Below are 16,409 nucleotides of genomic sequence, written 5' to 3' on the forward strand. Positions count from 1 at the left end.
GTCGCACTGTTCCTACTGTAACATTCCCGCTGAACGTTCCGAGCAGGTGCTGGGAATTTACCATCCAGCAAATTAAAAGCAGATCTCAAAGCGCCACAAAAGGAAACGGAACCAAACGCTGAGGAGCCGAGAAGCTGGTTTAACGCAGCGGTTCCAGGAGAACGTCCTCATCACTCGCATGTTTCAGCGTCTGAGGTCGACCTCAGGTGTCGCTCGGCCGCTTTATTTCACAGACCAAAGGATCTGTGGCTGATTCCGCTTCAACCATAGTCCTAATTTAATTCTTTTTTTTTATATTTGAACTCGCTTTTCCAGTGGACGGCGAGGACGTCTGTGCTGACGCCTCACCTCTGTCGGACAGAGAGCGACTTTCTTATGCAGGTCAGACTTGTTGAAGGGAGGGAACAGTCAAACTCTAGGAGACGGAGTGGGAGCAGACCTGTTCCCTCCTTCCTCCCTGCCTCTTCCTGTCTTCCTCAGTCTGTCTCATCGCTCCTCTCAGACTCTCCCCGTTCTGACACCCGGGTTTTTGCCTGCCATGTTTGAGCTAAAGTGGAACGGTCAAAACCACAACTCTGATGTCACACAGAGTATTTGTCTCTTGCCTTAATGGAAGCCATGTTTAATGGGCGTGGTCACCACCTTTGTGGCAAATGCTCCGTCGGACTCATTTGCAGTTCCTCTGTCTGAGAGGAGCACGGACGCACGAATGTCAGGACCACGGGCCGTGATCCGGGCTTTTCATCGCCCTGTCTGCGGCTCAGAGCGTGTCCCGCGTCGGCGCCTCCTCTTTTCCCAGCTTCCCCTGCTGCGCGTCGGCCTGTCTGCGGGCGAGAGACGGGGGGAGAGCAAGTGGATTCTCCGCGTAGCCTTGTTCGAGAGCCGTGCCCAATCGTTCCTGTGTTTCCTTTCTCCTTTTGTACTTCATTTGCCCCGTTCTCCGCTTCTCCCCGTTCCCCTCTCCTCTTTACTTACTGCTGAGTCTCTCGATGTGCGCTGTGCTCACATTCAGCACTCCCCATTCCCTCACTCGTGTCCTCTGTGTCTTTCCCTCTATCATTATCTCTGTTTCTGCTGTGCCGTAATGCTGGCAAGCCAACATTATCATCATTTTCCTGCTCTCTTCTTCCCCTTCCCTCTCTTTATGGCTCCCTCTAATCCATTATCCTCCTCTAATGACTCTGTTGTGCTGCTGTGAAGTGGACCCAACTTTAGGATGACCACCCCCCCGCCCCCGACCGTGCTCCTCTATCTCCCCCCATCTCCGCGCCCCGTTTCCTCCGCTCTCGTTGCGGCGGCGGCGAAGTGCCACTGTGAAAAAGCATCGCGTCCCAGCGTGTCCATTAAATGCAGGTCTCTCTCCTGCTCCTTCTTCCACTTTGCGCTCCCTTGTTTCTTCCTCTCCGTGCCCCTTTTTGCGCTCCGTTCCTGGAGATCCGGCTCGGCCTCCCTCTGCCCGCCGCTTTCTTGCTGCTCACTCGATGAGGTCAAGCTGTTACTGTGAGCTCGGCCACATCGCTTTCAGCTCCCATTCATCCGTCCGTGATACAACTGCAGCTCCTCCCATGAGTGGAGAGCAGCAACACTCTGCTTTAGTTTCATCTTTAGCATTTAATATAATTAAAACTATATTTCACTGAATTATATTTTGTACATTTTTGTAATGCTTGAATCTCCTTGAATGCTGATATCTGCTTTAACTATTTCCACATAAACATGTAATTACTGATTATATTGCTCACACGAGGCCAGTTGAATAAAATTGTGTATGCGTCACCATCCAGAATTTAAATGTGTGTATATTTATGAATCCAGCCGAGGCGGGCTAAACGTAGTGGAGCAGGCTCGTTATTTCCTGTGCCGGTGGCGCGGCCGCGTACAGGCGGGTAAACATCCAGAGGATTCGCTGCAAGCGCGTGGGCGTCCCTGCGGAGGACCGGAGCTGCTGAACAAAACACGGTGATTTCCATAGGTGACATTTTGTGTTGCTCTACCTGGGTTCCACCTGCCACTCGAGCCAAACGGAGAATGAAAGTAGGCGCCGGACTCCTGTCGCGTCCAAAGCTGACTCTCCAGAAGGTCATAGGGGAAAAAAAGGAGTTTTATTGCAGAAATCTTCACTTTGCTGTATTGTTGAACGTATAGGAAGCAGTGTTACTGGAAATAAATGGTTTCTTCTTATATATTTACTACTCTCTGCTCTCTGTGACCTGCGTTTGTCACGTTCACAGTGTCCTGAAACATTCTTTGGCTAATGAATGAAGGCTTCCATGGTCACACTTCACATCCTGTGCATTCTTACATGAGCTCAATGAAAGTCACACTGACTGTAAATGCTTCCAGACAGTGTGTCATTTGGACCATATGGACAGATTTTTAAAGAAAACATGTTTATCCACTTTTTTTGCCTTTATGCATCTTAGTTGCTTCAAAGATCCGAACACTCTCTTCACCACCATCACCTCCAATAATCTTTCACACATTTCACACCCAACATTGCTACAATGTGATAAGAAGCTAAGAATGATTGATACAGATTGCAGTAATGGGGCTTTAATACGTTTGACATTTTACAAATTCCGAGTGCATGACAAAACCACGTGCAACAGTTGCCTGTGCTTGGAAGCACTGACGCTTGTACTAAGCGTACGTGTCCCTTCATGTGTTTGGATTGTCGTCAGATTTGGCCTTCAGCTTTAATTACCCCGCTCCTCTCCCTCTGGCGGGACAGGGGCTACAACCAGCGCTTCAAATATTCATTTCACACTTTTAACCATGCCGGTGTTAAACATGTCGGGGTGTAAGGTATGAGGTTCCTCTCACACGCTGTTAATGCACCATCCCAGAACCCCCCCCCCACACACTCTCTCCCTATGTTAAATCTTTAATTGTGCCAGTGAAGTTGCTTGAACAAAATGTCTCCTGCTGTTCTTCTACAGTAAATGTCACAATCAGCTGGAGACTGCAGAGGGAGCGACGAGGCAGATACAGACGCCACACACACTTTCAAAGCCACAGCATTAGAGTACATATAGTATAATTCGCTTCCTCATCTGTGTTTTCCTGTGCACACTGCAGTGAATTCTACAGAACTATTCTTGCTGCCATCAAATATATATATGTGAAAGCAGGTCACGGGCATAATGCATTTCGTTGCTAGTTTTACTTGGATTCTTTCATGAGGGACTCGACACCTGCAGCTTAATAGTGGAAGAAAATGGAAGGAAGGCTTAATTGTAGTACAAGCATATTTATTTACTGCTTGTTCTTGTTAAGTGCTTTGGCTAAATAGACCAAGTCAACTACATTTATTTCCCCAGTGAATGTGTTGTAAAGGTCAAGGCTTGAGCACAATGCAACTTTAATACAGTAGGCATTAGTTTTAATTGCACCATGAGTGAAGTGTTTTCTATAAAAAGATAAATTAACGTACAATTGTTTAAGCATTAGTAAATGGAAACATGTGGAAACAAAACAAGGTCACATTCGATGTTTAAACTCAACTGCTGACAGGGAAAAAGGTGTCATTTTTGTCAAAAACAACCGTTATATGTTTTAGCTCATCAATGAACGCCTGTTCCTCAGTGATCCCCGGGGGGTCCATATTCGCCAGGTTCTATGTGATCATTTATGTTAACAAAGCAGCCCCCCCACCAAAACTCCAAAAGACTCTATAGCAGATGGGAGAACAAAGAAAAGCAGGGACAGAAGACAGGTCAGTCGAATGGGATCTCGCAGTGGGAGAGCGGAGCGCCGCACACCTTGTTAGCTACCTTGTTAGTGCTCAGTCACTCATTATAGTCTGCTGATGCGGGATTGTGGGACAATAGAGACGTTTGGAAAGAAAGACGGAATGGCTGAAGTTTTGAGAGTGGCTACGGCAACATGAGAGTGGAAATAAATATTCTGCAGGGTGGAGAGAAGACAAGGTAACAATTCGCAGGCTAACAGAGCTCCCCACCTCATTATTTCTCTCTTGGTGGGCAGAGACATGGCAAAATAGGCATGACGTGATTCCCATTCAGACTAACTGATATTCTTGCTGCCTTCTTATTAACAAGGCAGAATATGAGCAGCTGTACGACCGAATTAAAAAGACGACCTCACAACCTAAAGAACCGCCAAACACACAAACAGTTATTTATGCTAAAGGACCTTCTAAAGATTTAGGGAGCGAAAATTCTCAGATATATTACAGCACCAGAAATATCCCCATGTCTAAGTGCTGAGGCAAAGTAATCAGTGAGGGAGATGAAGCTCCTCGTCCCGTGTCTGTGTGCAGTAAATCTGATGAGGCCGAGGCTCACAATGTCTTCAGTGGTGCTCTTAAAATCTTTTCATTTGTTTTGGCTGGAACTTTATTGATCAGTTTTTTTTCATGAATTTAATTTAAACAAATAATTGCAGCCAACTAAAAATGATGTTCTTCTGAAATGCGACAGCCAGCCTAATTATGTTTTTGTAGGGAGCATGTCATTTGTAAATTGCAATAATCGTCAGCATATTATGCTAATAGAAAACATAAACTGCTTGTGATTATGTTCATAACAAAATGTTTGTGTTTTGTTTTATAGAAACATTTTCAGAACATAAATTTTTGGCCTTGACAGATAATAGACTGTTCCAATTTACTGCAGCGAACTAAAATGCTTATATTTTACCTTACTTCATTTAATTCTGGATGAATTCCTAACATTTTGTATTGCTTTGGCAAAGAACTATTATCTCTTTTTACTTAAATAATGACTCTTATCAATTACATTTTTTACTATATAACTTTAGATGAAAATACAGAATTCTAGTTCTAGCATGTTCTCCTTGTATGTTTAGAGACAGTGCATTAGTCAAACTCCTAATCATCTCTGAACCTGCTCTGAATTCAGATTCAGGCTGAACGGGGAGGTTTGGCAGTTTAATGATGAGGTTTATATGCAGTCAGGAACGTGTGCACGATTCATTGTAAATGAGATCAACGGCTGCAGGAGGAGACTGGACAAACTAGTGATAAGGACTAACTGCCGTAATGTGTGCGACCTATAGACAATTGCCTCCATATCCTTCACTACACGCCGTCAATGTAAACAAGCTCTGTCAGTCACTGCTTTAATGAACTCCAGTGTTGTGAGTGGTGCTTTAGGCGGCCACTTGTGCAGCGCCGTGGATCTGTAATCTCGTCCCATAACGACATCAGCGGTAAAATGTTTGAATAGTCCTCCGTCTGATTCTCTCCACAACTTTAGACATGAGGGTTCACAGTGTCTGTCCACAGCTCTGGAGATTCAAACCTATCAAACACACCATCATTCTCTTTAAATCCACATTCCCGCTGCCAACTGTTCTGAAGCTTCGCTTTAAAGTTGCACAATCGCACTCCTATTCTTGGATGAAAGAATACGAGCGCGGTTCATTATAGCCTTTTAAAGGAGAAAAGGGGTGATGGAACGTGTTGAGCTGATGTCAGCTCCCAGCAGGAACCACTGCAATCTTGCCACAAAGTGATGCAACAGTTTTTTTTTTTTTACTACAATTTAAACAATTTTGTTCGTCCTGAAAATGTCTATAATGAGCCTGTAGTGAGGCGATGCTTCTAAAAGACACAGCCGAGTAAAGAAAACACAAAATACCGGCTGATTGGTCTTTGTAAGCGTCACACAACCATTTGATACTTCACAAACTTCTTTAAAAACTATTTTACTATATTTAAATAACATTTTAGGTTGAATCTTAAATCAGACGTTCGATTATTGAATTCTAATAGTAGTGATACAAAAAAAGAACATTGTCTATTGGCTTTTAGTCTATTACAGACTATTATGTCATCTTTCAAACTTTCTTGTTATTCCTATAAATATTCTGAGGTTTATAGAACACACAACTTTATTGTCGAAGTGTCTTAAGGACGTGCGCATCCACTGAAAGCGTCTCAAAATTTCAGCAAATACACAAGGATCTAATAAAAACGCTGTTATCAGATTGTTCAATTAAATGTCAAGCTGAACATAATTGTTCATTTTGAAAGGTCACATGCTGCTAGACTTTTGGAGAAAAGAGCAGAAATAAACTGAAATAGGAGAGTGAGGATGTTTCTATAAAACATCACACATAAGAACAGTTCATACGTGATTATCAGCATTTTGCCATACACCATAATCTTCTATATCTGCAATTATAAGTAATGTAATTACCACTCTCCAGCATCTCCAGGCTGCGTAGCATCCCTGATTATGATGAAGCGCTTATGCATAGCACTGATTACAGTACAGTATATGACACCGCAGGTTCCGCTTAAACGCAGCTTACAGCAGACCACACCATAACATAAGAATAGCAATTAGTCTAAACACTAAGCCCAGGACTAAAGTTAAGATTAAGTTTGAACAAGAGTAAAATAACTAAACTTGGGCTGTATTCTGCTATTGATTCCTTTTTTCCCTTTTTTGTCTGAGTCAACGGATTCAGAGACTTCACGAGGCAAACAGAATCAAAGCCAAACATACCCACATGCGCACAAAACTCAAATAAAAGTGTGCCTTCACACTGTTATTCATTAGTTTTGAGTGGAATAAATCGGGACAGCTGGTGCAGGGATGAGAAATTAGTCAGATACAGGAGCTGTTGTTTCCTGCAGGTTTGGCGCACAGAATTATTGCAGAAGCCAACTCATCTGCATCAAACACACTCGGCTCGGAGTTTCCCTGCCTGCATCTCCACACCTCTTCCTTCCTTTCCCACCCCCTACCCCCCCCCTTCCATCCTTGTTGACATGCTGCAGTTAAAAGTAGCTTCAGATGAGTGCAGCTTTGAAGCCAGTCGAGCGCTGGGCACATCCAAGAGGGTTTTATATATATGTGGCTTTCTTGTAAAGCTTCAAATCTCACCACGGCGCAGGCCTCAGATTATACCCATATACCACCTGATGACTTGCAGGAATCATTTATTATTTTTTTTTTACCATCTATTTCTCCCCCAGCGCTTCAATCGCTCTCGACCGACGGCGTCCTAGTGATTATAAACAACTTGGGAGAGGCATATCACAGTGTTGGGGCCGGGGGGGAGGGGGGGAGGAGGGGGATGACAGAGTACATACATTACTCCCCCAGCACCTCTCCTGCCTTCTGCCTCTTCCATCTCTCCATTGTACAATGCCCACCTCTAATACCTCTGGCTATCAGCCAGGAGGAGGCTTTTCCATGTGCTTAGCAATTTTTCAAGCCCCCATTATGAAAATCCAGCAGGCCGCTAATGTCGAGCACGAGGATGCATAAGGTTGACAGTTCAGAGATGCGCCCGGTGCATCGGCACCAAGATGTGCCTTCGTTTCCCGTAAGCAGCTGGATGGTCCTCAAAGTTCAAAGCCACTTTATAGAAGTGTGTCACTGGTTGTTTCTCCCACCTACCGACTGGCATCAACAAAGAATGGAGCGCGTCTTTACGCCCTCTTCTTTTCTGTTTGCATTTGCCAAACCTCTATAAACAACATTGTGTTTGTGTTGAGCTACACCAACTTCTTAAATGAAAGAATACGATTATGTAGATGCCAAAATCTTCAGCTAATGTAACTTCTGGCCTAATGCATTTACAGTATCTCACTAACAGCAGGTGCACTTTTAATCAAGCGTGTTTAAAGTTGTTTTATGGGTGCCATCCAAAATTTTGATTGCAGCAGGAGAGGTCTTGATTACACTTAGCATAACAAATACGAGTTTTAATCAGCGACTTGGCAACTACTCTTATAGATGCTTTTTCTAGAGAAACGTTTCTTACTTTGTCAATTTCAGGTGTCTGCTATAATAGTTTCTTAAGCCCTGTGTAATGTGAAGAAATCAATGTTATTTATTGTTACTTAATTTAGTTATTTCTCTGAATATGAACGGCATATTGCTCCTCGTCTAATAAAGCTGTTCTCATTGCGGTCGCCGAGCGGCACCTGAGTTAGACGCTGCTCTTCAAGGAGAGCACTTTAATTTGTCTGTGCTGCACACAAAGCCCAGACATTATTTAGTGTATTATTCATTCATTTTAGAGTAATATGTGCCGGGCAAGTGCGGCTGCCGTGGTTATTTGCTTTAATAAAGTCATTCATATTCATGAATGATGCATCAATATTTAATATTGGTAGTGATTCGCTTCTGATGCCGACAGATTGCTCTGGACCTGGACTTAAACGCACAATACAAAGGTGGTTACAGTGCAGAGTAACGCGGCAACACAGTAATGTCTAATTCAATACAAACAGACACACACAATGAAAGACTGGCATTTCAGAGGGCCACACAGATTGGGCTCCATTAGTCCAAATAATAAGGTTAGAAATATTTGGAGACAAAGTTCTCCAAATATTGGCGGCATCATTTTTCCTGTTCACTAACATTAATGACACAAAGGCCTTGATAAACAAAACACAGGCACAGGACTGTGGTGACTTAAAGATGTACAGTATCAGAGGTGAACAGAGTGCTGTAGTCTATTCCATTTTTCCCCTGCCGCATTAAACATAAGAGTCCAGTCTTAAATTTTCAGCGTAATAAGCCTTTAACTATCTTTGCAGAGTCGACATATTCAGAACATGACTTAACTTTAAACCCAACAAGAGTTCAATGTGTGTAATAGGAATATAAGTTTCAATATGAGTTCAACTGGGGGGAAAAAAGATATTCAAATTGTTCAGAACCTCCCTGAGGGAGGAAGCTGAAATGGGGTTCTGTGTTCAGTGAGGTTAGCTGATGGAAGTCGACTCAATTTCACAAAAAGGGAGCAAATTAAAAGATTGAAATGCAAATGATTCCCCCACTTAGCTGTGCTTCAGAGCATGCTCGCCATGTAGATATCAGCCGCTCTGCATGTGTGCGAGAGCAGCATTGCGTGTGTAGGTGTTCCCCTTGTAAGGTATCACAGCCCATCGTTGACATCTGGACAAACGTGGAGAAAGTTCGGATGCCGCTCAGTTAGAATTGAACTGAATTTAAAAAAGGAAACTTACACGAATAGATGCTTCTTTCTGTGTTGCATTATTTCTCTCAAATTCTTTATTCACTTTTGAAATCAACCTTATCATGATGTTATTTTTAAAAACATAATGTTAGCAACCAGAGCTGCCTGGATCACTGTTTTCTGCTGGAACGTTGTCACTAATTCTAGTTCACACTCACCTTTAGACCGTTATTGTCAGGGCAGACATGGAGCAAAATTATACATAACGATACTAAAAAAGCTTAGTTCAGCAAAGAAATTACCATTATTTTAAACTCAGCCACTCCTCAGCCTCAGACCCTTTGACCAACATGCTGCTTCCTGCCTTGTAAACATTCACTATTAAAAGTGGCTGCTTTTTGGCCTTGGAGAGCTGCTTTATATTCCCTGGAATGAATGACGACAGAGCAGCCAGTGAAACTCCAGACCGCTGCAGGCCAAGTGTGGAGACCTGCGATAAACCTCTGGCTATTTATTGTGTATCAGTGCATGTGTGTCTGCCTCTGTGTGTGTAGAACCTTTATTTCAAAAGACATTTGTGTGTGTGCGTGTGTGTGTGTGTGCGTGTGTGTGCGTGTGCGTGTGCGTGTGCGTGTGCGTGTGTGTGTGTGGGTGGGCACATGCAGAATTTGCTTGACATTGAACTTATTATAGAAACATTCATTTATCCTCTTTTCTCCAAGCCTCATCAGCACTTTTGCCTCCTTTTCACACTTGAAAGGAACATAAAAATGATGGAGTCAGCAGAATTTTCTTTGGGCTTATTTACAGACTGTGTTTCTCCGCTCGCCTCCTATATGTGGATCAATACAATCTGTGTATAATATAGGGAGTACAACAGCCAACAGGAAGTGTGTGTGTGTGTGTGTGTGTGTGTGTGTGTGTGTGTGTGTGTGTGTGTGTGTGCGCGCTCAACTTGATTGTGTGTATAGGCTCATTTCTGAAGGGCAGCAGGAGAGAAAGGCCTGTCCTGCAGAGTACAGATAATCTATAGTATGTGAAGGTTATGGGGTTATGGTAAATAATTAGGCTTTTTATTAATATCCTATCGAGTTACTCTCATGAAGATAAGATTTATTTATTGTTGTTCTGCGGCGTCTCAAACCGAAGCGTGAATTTAGTTTTAAAGGATAAAATATAAAACTCTGCAAACATCTGCCAAATATAAAACGATATAAATGTTAACCAAAGAGCACAATAGAGCATGTTGTGGGTTTTGTGTTGCCTTTTGTGCCATGAGGCGCTACTGAAAACAATCACACAGTGTATTTCCAATACATAATGCTGCATGTTTGTTCAGTAAAATGATCTAAATTCTCCGTAACACACACCAAAACACATAAAAGAATTGAAATATTATATTGAACTATTTCTGCCATCACGATGTTGATGCTTATTTTTGATGATGCAATTTATCTTAATAGGTCAACTCTTAAACACCAGTGAAATGCTCCATTTACAGGGTGATTTGTGTAATTTAGTACTTGCTTTAAAAAGCCACTGTATTTTATTAAAAGTCAAGGGTTTCTTTTCAGCCCAGCACTTTTTTGTTCCTGATTAGCTTTAATTCTTACAGTAGTAAACACAGCAGCATTAACACACTGAAATATTCATCTGTGTTGCTGTAACTACATGAGCCAGAAGCCGGAAAGGCAGGAGATGAGAATAAATGAGAGGCATGAAGTGAGAATATTTCCTGAAAAGTCAGGATTTGAAAACAGAACAAGGACTAATTACTACCCGAACTGCTTAGCAGTGCAAAAGAGGGAGACTGTGGCCTGATGCCTTTTTGGACAGTATTAATAGAACACAGAGATAAAAGCTTTAAGGTCAGTAAAAAAACAAAATCAAAAAGGTATTTTGTGGTACAGTAACGTGAATGAAAGCGCTTTGGAAACGCAAACACAAACTGAAACGGGTAAAGTGGCTGAGGAGCATGAGCGCAGCTGAAAGCAGACGCGTGAGTCGTGAGATGGAGAGCGGAGTGTGTTGGCCGTCTCAGAGGCCAGCAGTGTAGCAGATCAATCAATCAGTCAGTCAGTCGCTCCCTCAGCCAAGGGAGTAGATAGCCGGCCAACGATCTAATTAACATCAGTTATGTTGACGTGCAGCAATCCAGCTAATCAAACAAGGCTGACGGAGAAGTAAGCCCACACTTAGAGTCTGGCAGCAACAAATCACCACCAAATGGCACCCAGAAGTTAAAGAAACTTGCTGCAGAAATCTAAGTGAAGTAGTTTGTGTCTTTGGAGTAATTGGACCCGATCACAAGTCAATTTTTTTTAATTGCAGTTGCAGATTTTGACTCCTAATTTGTGGCAGAGTAAGAAATCCGGGAGATGCACTTTGTTTAACACTAGGAAACAAAGCACCAGAGAGCTTGCACTGTGTCACCATCTTCAGACAGCCCTGTTTCATTAATGATCCCGTTGTATTGGATCCTCTCTGTTCAGCGTGACGTCACGGAGCCGGTGAATCTCAACCACCTGGAAGGAAAGTGTTCTGACATTTTGGGACGTAAAAAAACCCTACGCTGGGCTTGTCTTCAAATAAACCGTGTTAAAGACCATAGGAGCGGCTTATGTCGCACCACCCTCTCTCTCCTCTGTCTACATGACCTTTTCACAAAGTCTGTTGTAGTTGATCCTGATTTGATGTAGACCTTATCAAGAACTACGAAGCTGCATAACAAAACTCTCCACGCCTTCAAATAGTGGGACACTGAGATGTCAGCACCTACTGTACCCGGGCTGTTTCCCTCCACTATTAAATATTTCATAAAAGTCACTTGTGCTGCCACACATCAACAGAAAAATTGTTCAGAGACGTGACAGTAGGCTTCTCTTTTCTTTCCTGGTAACTTAATCGGACCGGCATGGATACAGCCGGTATGAAACCCAATATCCTAAAGTAGGTTCTGCGGGTGGAATGATTCACAAAGGTCATGTTTTAGAACGTATTGAAGTCCATGATAATGCAGTCATGGCTAGGTAGATTTTGGGGCCTTTCTGGCAGCTCATGGCTTGAGAAGAGGTGTACGTACCTGTTGAATCTATCCTCAGAAACCTTCTTCCTGCTGACACATAAAGCTGATGTTTGGGCCCGATCCACATTATTATTTAAACCGCTTTACCGATTAGACTATTCAAGACGACCGGTCTTTAACTGTCCTGCATTTCCAGCCCAGCGACGCTAAGCTGGGGTTGGCTTTAAACTCTGTGTGTCTGGAGGGACTCCCAGGTTCATTTAAAATGAGGAACTCAGAGTCTGTGAGCTTCACAAGGTGGCAGACGAGGCCGAGGTGCAACCGAAGGCAACAACAACGCCTGTCTCACTAAATTAATGACAGGAGGCCTGCGTGTCAGCCAGAAACATGTAATGAAGCGGAAAAGCTGAGAGACAACACAAGTTATGTGTAAAATATAATCAGTATTGATCTGACTGTAAATAGAGTCAGTGTTTGGGATTTAAATGCAAATAATTTTGTAGTCTGACTTTTATCTGTTGCTTTAGAAACATGCAGCAGACGCAGAGACGGTGAGTCTGAGGGACGGAGCGCGAATTAGAATTAAGTCAAGTGCCGTATGTGTGATTCACAAAATGCTCGAGAGGGAGAAGATGGTGGCAAGATGGCAAAAGCAGAAGCACAATGGAGAGGAGAAGAGGCGAGAAAAGGCGAGATAAAGGGAAGATGGGATTATGTGGGCGTCATATATATACTGTGTATATATATATATATATATATATAAAATATTTGTTTATTTATTTTTTTGACTCTCAGCTGGAGGACTCGAGAACAGAGTGCCTGTTGCTCTGGCTTGACATAACAGCGATTCCCTGCTGCAAGAATGAGCGAGGCTATTCCCGCGGCCGGGGCCCCGCTCGCTGTGTGTTTGTGTATGTTGTTTGTGTATGCATATTCAAATCTGCATAAATACACGGCCGTAGCGATCTACCTGAGAACAGACAGATAAGCCGTGCGATTTCCCTCACTGGTTAAATTGCATTCTTCTGGTGAGAGGTGCCGGATCGGAGTGACAGCCATTTTGAAGCTCACAGAAAGAGGAGGCACTTTTCTTTTCTTTTCATTGAGGACAAGGCTACAAAAGCTGTTTATAACACAAAACAGGGATAAAGAGGTTTTATATTTGGAGACGGGCAAGCCACTTATCATTGTAATGCTCTCCCGGCTGACTCAGGCATTAAATCCTAATGGTAAGGCCTGACAAGCATTTACGCATTGTGTTGCCTTTGCCCAAGCGCAGCGATGGCTTGCAAGATAGCGCGTGGCGGGTTGTGTGTTTTAGCTCGAGTCCACGCGGCGATGATTGCTGGCGCTTTGCGAGCGTCTCGTGTGTTCAAACATCAAGAAAGCGCCCGCTCTCACCTCTCAACACAAGAACGCGGCACAGATTGCTTTTTAATGTCTTTCCAGGCGAGCGTATAGATTTAGCTCTCGACGCGGCCTCCTACCCGGTTCCGCCGTGCGACGCGCTAATCCAGACATAGTCTTTCGGGATGTGCTTTGCTGTTTCCACGGGCTCCTGCCCTGCAGCAGCGAGCTGCTGGTGCCTATCGATGGGATGCTGCACCCTCTGTCTCACCTCCCGTTGACGCTTGGTTTTTCTCCTGTGCAGGTGGGGAGGTGCCGTACACCACTCTAGCCACGCGGATGATGATGGGCGTGTGGTGGATGTTTGCTCTGATCGTCATCTCCTCGTACACGGCCAATCTCGCCGCCTTTCTCACCATCACACGGATAGAAAACTCCATACAGTAAGTAAATCGCCCTCATTTTACAGCCAGTCTGCCCACGTGCCTTTCTTTGTGTAGGCTCACATGGGTTGTCTGCATAGTATTAAAGAAGAAAGCCAATGCCATTATTAGAATATGAACAATGTGACAAAATCACAACATAGTACAGTACAGTATGTGGGCCAGTAGACGTGCCACGCATTGATGAGCCTACCTCCCACTGCACTGGATGCTAGATCTCGTCTGTGTACAGTTGTCCGTACGTGATAAATGCTGCTAACACGTGGAGACACGCAGCGGTCTTTCCCAGATTGTGCCAGATTGTTGCTCAGTGTGGAAATTCATTCTTCCAGGCAGATGTAATGCATTAGAACACACACACACACACACACACACACACACACACACACACACACACACACACACACACACACACACACACACACACACACACTAACTTCCCTATCCTCCCCTTCCCCGCTATCATTCCTTTATTTCTCTTCTCACCCTCTCCTTCTTCACCCATCATGAGATTGTAATTTCCTGTCTGAAGCTATCATTCTGTATATGTGCCCGCGTGTCGACAGGGAAGATAAGGGCAAATGTGGAGAGAAAATGAGGCGACACAAGAGAAGGCTGCAGCTGCGTTTATACTGACCAAAATTACACTAATAGTCCCATTAAAGGTTCAGAAAACCTCATTCATCACAGGGGGACGTTGCATTGCCGCGCTACAACTGCTTCCTGTCAGATCACTGAATGATAACCCACTCAGGATAAAAATGCATCATGGAGCAGACTGGACGCATCAGGAGAGAATAGTCAATCTGGATGAAAAGGTGGATGAAGTAGGACAGTAACAGCGATGTGAACCCTTTGTAAAAGGTTGTAAAGTTGGTTCCGTACAGTAAATATCCAGTCTTCCCTGCATATCACTCTTGACGTGGATGAGCAGGTGAAGTAAGAACCTCCCAGGACTCATGGTTGCAGCTTCACAAACTGGCCTTTGTCTCCATCTATTATCCAGTGGATCCTGGTCTTGAGTGTAGCATTCATGAGGAGCAGAGCCCCACTTAGTGTGTGCGTTAAATGAATTAATCCGTGTAAAGAAGTATTGTCCATGTTACTTTTTCCCATGTCAGGACCAAGGAACGTGACAGGGAACTCTGTCAAAGCTGCTGTGGCTGCGGTGATTTTCCACACGCCTCACCTCCCTAAGCGATGCCCCGTGTTTATCTGTCCCTGGGATAATATGTTTGCCAGCGTCTCTCCTGGTGGCACTAGGAAACGCTCATCTCTCACCGGACTAATCAGCATGCAGAAGCATCCGCTATGCCCGGCAGTGCCATAGTTAATTGTGCTTGGCTTTGGAATAAACAACATTTATTTCTCTAAATCTCATCACTATCTGTCTCTTAATTTGTTTCTGTCAGTTTGTCTGTCGCTGCCTTGTCTTCCCGCTTCCCCCGGTTCACTCCTGTCGGCCGTTCCTGCCTTTATGTCTTCTCGCACACACTTTTTCTTCTGTGCGGCCTCTTAGCAAACGCATAAAAAGACCCACTCTTCCTATTTTCCATTGTCTGCCCTCGGTTTTTTGTTTGTTTTTGTTTCACTTAAATTCACCGCCATTAAGAAGGGCCTCTCAGTTTGCTGCCTCATTCAGCATCCATTGAGCTAATTAAGGATTTCCATAAATTTTAATGCATTATCTTTAATGTGTTGACTCTTCTGGGGTCATTAGTAGCATAATTACCACCTAAACCGCAGCAACCACATGGCCACGGGCCTGCGAAGATGGGCGGTGGAATGAGTGATACAGTATGAACACAGCCCAAATAAAGTGGGAGCAATTATTAAGGCCAACAACAAAAGATGAAGCCAGTGGCCGAGTGGTAGGAGACACTGATGTTGAGATTCGCATGCACTTTCATCCCTTAATATGTGATTAATATATTGCTCATAATGGAAGAAGAGTGAAGGCATTAGCGTGAGTGACTGAGAGAGTGAATTCGTTAGGAGAAAGCAGGCGAAGGGACGGACGAGGCCGGAGGAGGATGGCGGCGGCGGCGCTCATCTGGGCGTCGCATCGCGCCGTCCGGAACGACGGGCTTTTTAAGTATTAATGCTCTTGTTTCATCCTGGAAATGAAATAACAAGTGAGCGTTCAGAACCCTCTCTGGACTATTTCACGCTTGGATGTTTCCCCTCAATTTCAGTGTGAATCCTTTAGGAAAACAGTCAGGGATGGCGGCGGAGAGTGACAAAGAGAGAGCGAAACACAAAGGGAGAGGGCGAAACAGTGAAGACATTATAATGTGGAAATGAGAGGCACCTCGGAGAGCGGATGAGACAGGTTAAAGAGAGAGGGGAGGACAGAGGAAGAGGTTAGAGGAGAGCAGGACACATAAAGAAGGCTCAGAACGATGGAAATGGGGGGGGGGGGGGGGGGTGCGGAGTCTGGCAATGAATGTGAATGAGAAATGGATTTTGGGGCGGTCGGAGAGTGAGAGAGAGCGGAGATGGAGCGGAAGAATTGGTCTGGATGGAAAAGACGGCGAGAGAGCGCTGGAGGGTGAAGCGCTTCCCCTCCTGGCTCCATGCTGTGTTTTATGGCTGCTGGAGTGCGTTCACGACGGTCCAGTCGTGGTCGCGCCGGCCGCCCCCTCACCTTTAAGTGAAGTCGT

At 44.3% G+C, this 16,409-nt stretch overlaps 1 protein-coding gene across 7 annotated transcripts in view; it reads left to right on the forward strand.

Annotated features, from left to right (window-relative positions):
• Positions 1-16,409, forward strand: part of grid2 (glutamate receptor, ionotropic, delta 2) — a 299,555-nt gene that overhangs the window by 232,537 nt on the left and 50,609 nt on the right. For all 7 annotated transcript variants that reach the window (XR_008695665.1, XM_055511913.1, XM_055511912.1 and 4 more), the window contains one exon: positions 13,608-13,746. Coding sequence is in view for 6 of the 7 variants with exons in the window: in XM_055511913.1 (XP_055367888.1) it covers positions 13,608-13,746 (139 nt within the window). In the remaining variant the exon portion in view is untranslated. The remainder of the gene's footprint in view (positions 1-13,607; positions 13,747-16,409) is intronic.

Source organism: Betta splendens, chromosome 9 (assembly GCF_900634795.4).
Source record: "Betta splendens chromosome 9, fBetSpl5.4, whole genome shotgun sequence".
Lineage (NCBI taxonomy): Eukaryota > Metazoa > Chordata > Actinopteri > Anabantiformes > Osphronemidae > Betta > Betta splendens.